The sequence below is a fragment of the Trichechus manatus genome, unplaced genomic scaffold (assembly GCF_000243295.1).
Source record: "Trichechus manatus latirostris isolate Lorelei unplaced genomic scaffold, TriManLat1.0 scaffold00130, whole genome shotgun sequence".
Classification (NCBI taxonomy): Eukaryota; Metazoa; Chordata; class Mammalia; order Sirenia; family Trichechidae; genus Trichechus; species Trichechus manatus.
The window spans coordinates 5660441-5667286 of NW_004444066.1; the positions used below are offsets into that span (position 1 = coordinate 5660441).

General features: G+C 40.3%; 1 protein-coding gene across 3 annotated transcripts in view; it reads left to right on the forward strand.

Moving 5' to 3' along the window:
- Nucleotides 1-530: 530 nt before the first annotated feature.
- The window catches only part of PPP2R2B (protein phosphatase 2 regulatory subunit Bbeta), a 566434-nt gene continuing 560118 nt past the window's right edge, over nucleotides 531-6846 (forward strand). For 2 of the 3 annotated variants that reach the window (XM_004384934.2, XM_004384935.2), the window contains exons 1-2: nucleotides 531-881; nucleotides 1002-1079. In XM_004384934.2, the coding sequence (XP_004384991.1) occupies nucleotides 1030-1079 (50 nt within the window). In that variant the 5' untranslated portion in view covers nucleotides 531-881; nucleotides 1002-1029. The remainder of the gene's footprint in view (nucleotides 882-1001; nucleotides 1080-6846) is intronic. The other variant, XM_004384940.2, reaches the window with a different exon arrangement.

A 6846-nucleotide genomic window follows, 5' to 3' on the forward strand; every position in this document is an offset into this window, starting at 1 on the left:
TGACTGCTCAGTTTTGTGTGCTCTTTGAAAGGAGGGTCAATTTGGTTTTGATTTTAGATTTTTTTTTTCCACTGAATTTAATTGTTCTTAAATTCACACACCATCTCAAAATTTGACTATGCAATATTCTCTTTAATTTTAAACTGTGGTAGAATTGAAGAGAATATTCTCATTGTTGAGGAGGAAACTGGTACTATTGCTATCCAGAAGTGTTCTGGAGAGGCTTTTATGACTTGAATACTTATGATAATAGGAACTAAAAGTCACAATGAGCCTACGGGCCAGAAAATTTAACCCTTCTAAATATCCAATGCAAAGTAGAAATAAGACATTCCCATAGGAATTAAATAGCTGACATTTGTCAGAAACTGACTCCCCCACCCTGTGCTAGCCCTACCCCACCCCCATCACAACCCTTTGCTTTCCCTATTCTCCAGTCATTTCTGACTTTGGCAGGCAGTCAAGAAGTGAGCAAGAGAGATGGAAGTTCTCTGGGTTTCTGACCCCTTTCTGGCCATTCAGTCATGAGGCTGTGAAACCCAGTTTTTTAAAAGAGAAAATGTTGCTTTTCTTTTCCTCTTACCCCTCTAACGAAGTGCCTCTTTCTATTCCCCACCACCACTGAAGGAAAACAATGGAAAGCTTTAGTATTCCCATGAATAGGGGCAGTCACACAGGGTGTGACTGCAGGCCCTCCATAACCACCCTGGGATGCTGCCAGAGGCTGAGAAGGGACAAACTCCAATTGCTCCAGTTCAAAATTGTCCTGGCATGGTCAGATGGGAGGAGACAGCGCAGTGATTCACAGCAGGACGTGGTACTTGCAGACTGACCATTCTCCCAGGACGACTAGGGTCTCTTTTCCAACAAGATGATACCTGGTGTGCAAATCTCCATTTAGAAATGCATAGATTACACTATGTACTTCTTTTCTTGTTGGCCTTTTAAGAATAACTGGGAGCTCTTACCTAATCTGAAGTATTTCCTTGTGTTGCTTTCAGGAATTGGGACGCTCACCCAGGACACGCTATGGTGCTTCAGTCAAGTAAAAGGCACTATCGAGTTTGGAACCACAGAAGGTAGGAGAAAGCTCCCCTTCCCTTTTCTTTGCCTCCTTGGGAGTTTGCGCTGGTTCCAGATTTGAAAGCGTTCATCTTTGCTTCCCTGAATATAAATCCAGACACATCCCAGAATAGTATTGTAAGCTAGAAATAATCGTTTCTTTCTACCCCTTTTTCTGGTGAAGCTTTTTCTATTTCCATCAATGGAGTATCACCCAAGGGAACTTTCCTGAAATAGGTTTGCAGAGCAAGACTAAACCAGGCAACAAGTCTTGTTGAGGACCCTCTGTCAGCTCTGTGAGTTCAAACATTTCAAGACTGTCAGCCGTTAATCTCTTCCTTCCCTTCTGTGTTGAGGATCACTTGCTATAACACATGAAGCACATAGGGAGAATTAAGAATTCAAGTCTAGTCATTTGACTTGTGGGTACATTGAGCCCCATATCAGCATATAATTGGCTTTCTGTTCGCAAGAGGTTTTTCTATTCCAGAACCCCTTTACCTGGGATAAGGCATTATTTTTCCTCTTCCAGAAGAACTTGCTTTCTGTTCCCTTCATTTTCTTCCCTTATAAGCCTGAGCTTGGAGACCTCCATGACTCTCCCAAAGGATGCCTGCATTGCAAATAAGCTGAATGATAGGCAGTTGGGAGGAACTAGAATAGCACTTCTGGGCGTTTTAAATCAAGACTTTGCTGTTCTGGTGAATACGGTAAGAGTCCTGAAACAGACTTTGCTGAATTGGTGATAGGCAAAGATACCAGATATGGTGTAACGCAGGTCTAAAACTAATTTTAATGAGTGAAGCAGTGAACAGTTGACAGGGTTGAACTTTAATATGGAAACCAACATGTACAAATGTATGTTGACTTTTGGGTCATTGTGTAGCATTTTAATTCTGAGTAAAAAATCATCGGATTGAGAATATTTTTTAGTATTGTAGCGGAGGTATTTTATTTGTAACCTTGCTGTAATTCATTTTTAGAGATTCAGTCTAATGTTAGGTACCCAAAACCCAAATGATCTATGTTTAAAAAGCTGGGGAAGGCATATTAAAATAAATATATAAAATTAAACTTTGTATAGCATCTTCCATTTTCATATGAAATGTCAAATGGAGCTTTAAAAATAATCTACCTAAAACCCCTATGGGTAGGCAGAGCAGATATAATAGGGTCCACTTTATATTCACCTAATCAGAAATATTTTTGAGTGTCTTCTGTATGGCAGCACTGTTGTAAGTATAGGAGCCCTGGTAACACAGTGGTTAAAGAACTCAGCTGCTAACCAAAAGGTTGGTGGTTCAAACCCACCAGCTGCTCTGCGGGAGAAAGATGTGGCAGTCTGCTTCCATAAAAATTTACAGCCTTGGAAACCCTGTGGGGCAGTTCTACTCTGTCCTATAGGGTTGCTATGAGTCTGAATTGACTTGACGGCAGTGGGTTTGTTTTAGGTGGTGTAGTAGGCATTAGGGATAAAAAAGAGAAGAAAAAAAATGGTCTAGTCCCTAAACTCATAGATGTTGAGAAAATTGAGGCTCAGGTTAATTAGTTGTGTTAAATCTTTGTTGCGCATCAAAATCACCCTCGGTACTTATTAAATAATAGAGACTCCTGTGTCCCCCAAAGAGTACTGAGTTAGAGTGGCAAGGATGAAGGTGATAACACGTGCTTTAATGAGCTCACCCAGATGATTCTGATGTAGTGGGCTAACATTTGGGTTCCACCAGACTAGATGACTTGTTCTAGGTTATCCATTATTCTCAGACTTTGGACTTCAATCTTGTCTTTCTGATTGGCTCCCCACCAGTTATGAGGATTCTCAGTGTCTATTCTAAATATGTTGTTGTTGTTGTCGTTGGCTGCCATCAAGTTGGCCCCGACTCATGGTGACCCCATGCACAATGGAACTAAACACTATCTGGCCCTGTGCTATCCCCAAGATCCACTGTGGGTGACACTGTTGTGATACATAGGGTTTTCATCTATTTTTCAGAAGCAGATTGCCAGGCCTTTCTTCCTAGTCAGTCTTAGTCTGAAAGCTTCACTGAAATCTGTTCAGCATCATAACAACATGCAGGACTCCACTGACAGACAGGTGGTGGCTATCCATGAGGTGGCTTAGGTGGTAATTGAACCTGGGTCTCCTGCGTGGAAAGCAAGAGTTCTACCACTGAACGACCACTGACTGTCCCTACTTTAAGTCTAGCTCTTATTAACTGAGGATTTAACTATGTGGGGAGCACACTACTAAGTGCTTTAGACAAGTTCGTAGGACAGTGTAGGTATAGTATTTACCACCGTGCTTGACACTTTGTAAGTACTGGGTATTTTTAAACTATTATATATATATAATATATGAACTATGTGGTAGACTCATTAGGAGGTTGTATTTTAGAATTAAAGTACCTGTGTCAAAATTTTTCTTAATTACTTATCAAGTTATCTCAAATTTTCCTGATTCATAAAATTGAGATAATAAAACCTACCTTGAAAAACTTCTGTAAAAACATAATTAGTGATTTTACACAACTTAATACATAGAAAAGATTCAATAATTATGATTAGTTACTGTGATTATTTCATTGGAATACATTCTTAAAAATAGAATGCTTTGGTCAAGGTTTATGTAGGCATATTTTGAGACTTTTTAAGCTGTCAATAGCCCTTTAGAGAGATGTTAATGATTCATATACCCACCAGCAATGTATAAAAGTGCTCATTTCCCAAATTCTCCAGTTTGAAATGTTTAAAAATTGATTTTGCAATATCTTCTTAATTGATTCTTCTTTAACTACTCGTGAGTCTCAGAAGATTTTAGAAAGCAGAAATGATGAGACATGAAGAGGAGGGAAGATGAAGTGGAGGGAACAGCATGTGCAAAGGCTCTGAGGTTTATAAACTCAGAAATAGGGAGAATCCAGTTTGCCAGAGCACAGAGTACCTGAAGAATCATTGTAAAAGACAAAACTGGAAAGGTTGGAGGGAACCAGGTTGTGAGATGCTTGAACAACAATAAATGATCCTCTTCATCCAGTGCCATATTATGCCAACAGATATGCTAGAAATTGAAAGAGTTATTACTGTGTCGTTGTGGGACAAAGAAAGAACTTTTGGCCCTTTGACTCTGGTTTCTGAAAATAACCCAAGCAATCAAAATACTTTTGTTTTCCAAAATAGCTGGGCAAGAAGTGGCTACAGAGGGCCCACACCTGGCCAACTAACTTTAGGAAAGGAGGAAACAGATCTGATGCAGTCATGTATATTCAGTGATTGGGCTGATCAAAACTATGCATTAAGGCCATAGTCATGCATATTTATTGAGGTCCTAATGACTAGGGGACACGGGACCTGGGTATGCTCTCTTTTGGGGGCTTCCAGGATTGGTGAGAACATCATGCAAGGGAAAGGGTGCAGCACATCCATTGGAACAATGGGGGCCCCTGACCAGGACCTCCCCCAGACCTTGCCTGATACTTCTCTTTGCTTCTATCCTTTCTGGTTTTAGTAAATGGGTAACTGTAAGAATAAGTAATAGACTGTGAATTTTCGTAAGCTGTTTTAGAGAATTAATCACCCACAGGGACAATGATCCAGCAGGGGCGGGCAGTACAGTCATTTTGTACAGACCCAGCTCTGGGTGCCTGGATGATAAAGACTGCACAGGCAGTTGGAGAAGAAGGACAGAGTCCTTATAGCTTGTGTCCTAGTCCCAGGGGACTAGAGAGAGAGGGGAGGGAGAGAGGAAGAGAGAGAAAGAGGGATGCCACAGGGAGTTGTGCAGGGAGTTGTGTAGACTTCTAAGCCTATGGATGCTCCCCAGTGACCTGGCCTCTGGTGGCCGGGGAAGTTTTGACCTGGCTCAGGCTGGGCAGTAATGTCTTACCTAACTCTGTGTTGTTAGAGTCAGACAGGGAATTGCACGAAAATGGCTAGTGACAAGGAGTGGAAATGCGGGAAGGTGAGGCCTGGATCCGCTTCCTCTTGGGAATTAGATTCATGCTCATCTTTGCTATGCAGTTAATGATAAAGATGGTGTTTGCCCACCTTGCCCCTTTTATAGTGCAGTTTGTAGCATCATCCTTGCAGACATACAGACCTAACCTCAGAGGTGTCAGCTTATTTCCGACAATGGAATGAAATTAATTTACTGGTAAATTAGAAATATCGACAAAATTCACTGAATCACTCATTCATATGTTCAACAGGTATTTATCATGTGCCTGCTATGTTCCAGACACTGTCTGAGGTAAACAGGAATATGATATACAAGTAAAAAATATATATATTACAATGTGAGAGTCAGAATAAAAAAGTAGAAAAAAAATAAGATTATTTGAGTTTTTGATGAATGCTAGGAAAGATGTAAACAGGGTGACATGAGAGAGTCCCTGGAGGAGTCACTTTGGTAGGGGCATCTGGGAAGGCCTTTATGACAAGGTGGTATCTGAGCCAAGGAATGAAAGATGAGAATGTACCATGTACAAAGAACCATGCCTTGATCATTGTTGTTGTTGTTGTTAGTTGCCGTTGAGTTGGCTCCTACTCATGGTGACCTTATAAAATAATGAAACGTTGCCTGGTCCTGCTCCATCCTCCATTGGTATGTTTGAGTCCATTGTTTTGACTGTTGTGTCAATCCATCCCGTTGAGGGTTTCCCTAGTTTTCACTGACCCCCTACTTTACCAAACACCAAGTCCTTTTCTAGCGATTGGTCTTTCCTGATGTCATGTCCAAAGTAAACAAAATGAAGTCTCTCCATTCTTGCTTCTAAGGAACGTTCTGGTTGTATTTCTTCTAAGACTGATTTGTTCATTCTTCTGGCACTTCATAGTATATTCAATATTCTTGGTCAATACCACAATTCAGGTGCATCAACTCTTCTTCTGTCTTCTTTGTTCATTATCCAGCTTTCAAATGCATATGAGGCGATTGAAAAGACCATGGCTTGGATCAGGCATACTTAGTCATCAAAGTCATATCTTTGCTTTTTAGAACTTTACAGAAGTCTTTTGCAGCAGATTTTCCGAATGCAATATGTCATTTGGTTTCTTGACTGCTACTTCAACTTAGTTGATTGTTGATCATTGTAGGTAGTAATAAAATGAGCACGTTAAACAAGTATAAAGGCCCAGTGCTAGGAAGAAGTTGATGTTTTCAAAGCATGTAAAAGAGACCATGTGGCTCAAATGTAGTGAGAGAAAGCTGTGTGGCCTGAAAGGAGACAGAAAGGTAGGAAAGGGCTAGATCAGGTGAGACCTTTTAGATCAACTTACAGAGTCTGGACTTCATTTTGAGAACAGTAGGACTTCTTGCCATTGAAGGGAATTAAAGAGGGGAGATAGATGATTAAATTTATACTATTAAAATAAGTTCTTACAGGAGTTCTGGTGAGAGACAGTGAGACTTGGATTAGCGTGGAGAATGTAGAGGTGGAAAGAAAACAATAGACTCAAGATATATTTAGAAGGTGTTGGATTGAATATTAGGGGTGAAGGAAAGTAAGGAATTAAGACAGCTCCTAGGTTATTTTGGCCTTGAGTAGTTGGGTGGTTGGAAGGCACTGGTTATGAGACTGGGAAACCTAGAAAAGAAACATACTTGGGGAGAAAAATCATGAGCTTTGTTTTGAGCATATTAAGTATGAAGTAGATAACATAGGTGCAGATGCCAAGAAGGAAGTTGTATATATAAGTGTGGCTCTTCAGAGAGAGAATCTGAGATGGATATAAAAATTAAGGAGGCATCAGCACATAGATGGCATTTTTTTTTTTTTTTTTTTTAAT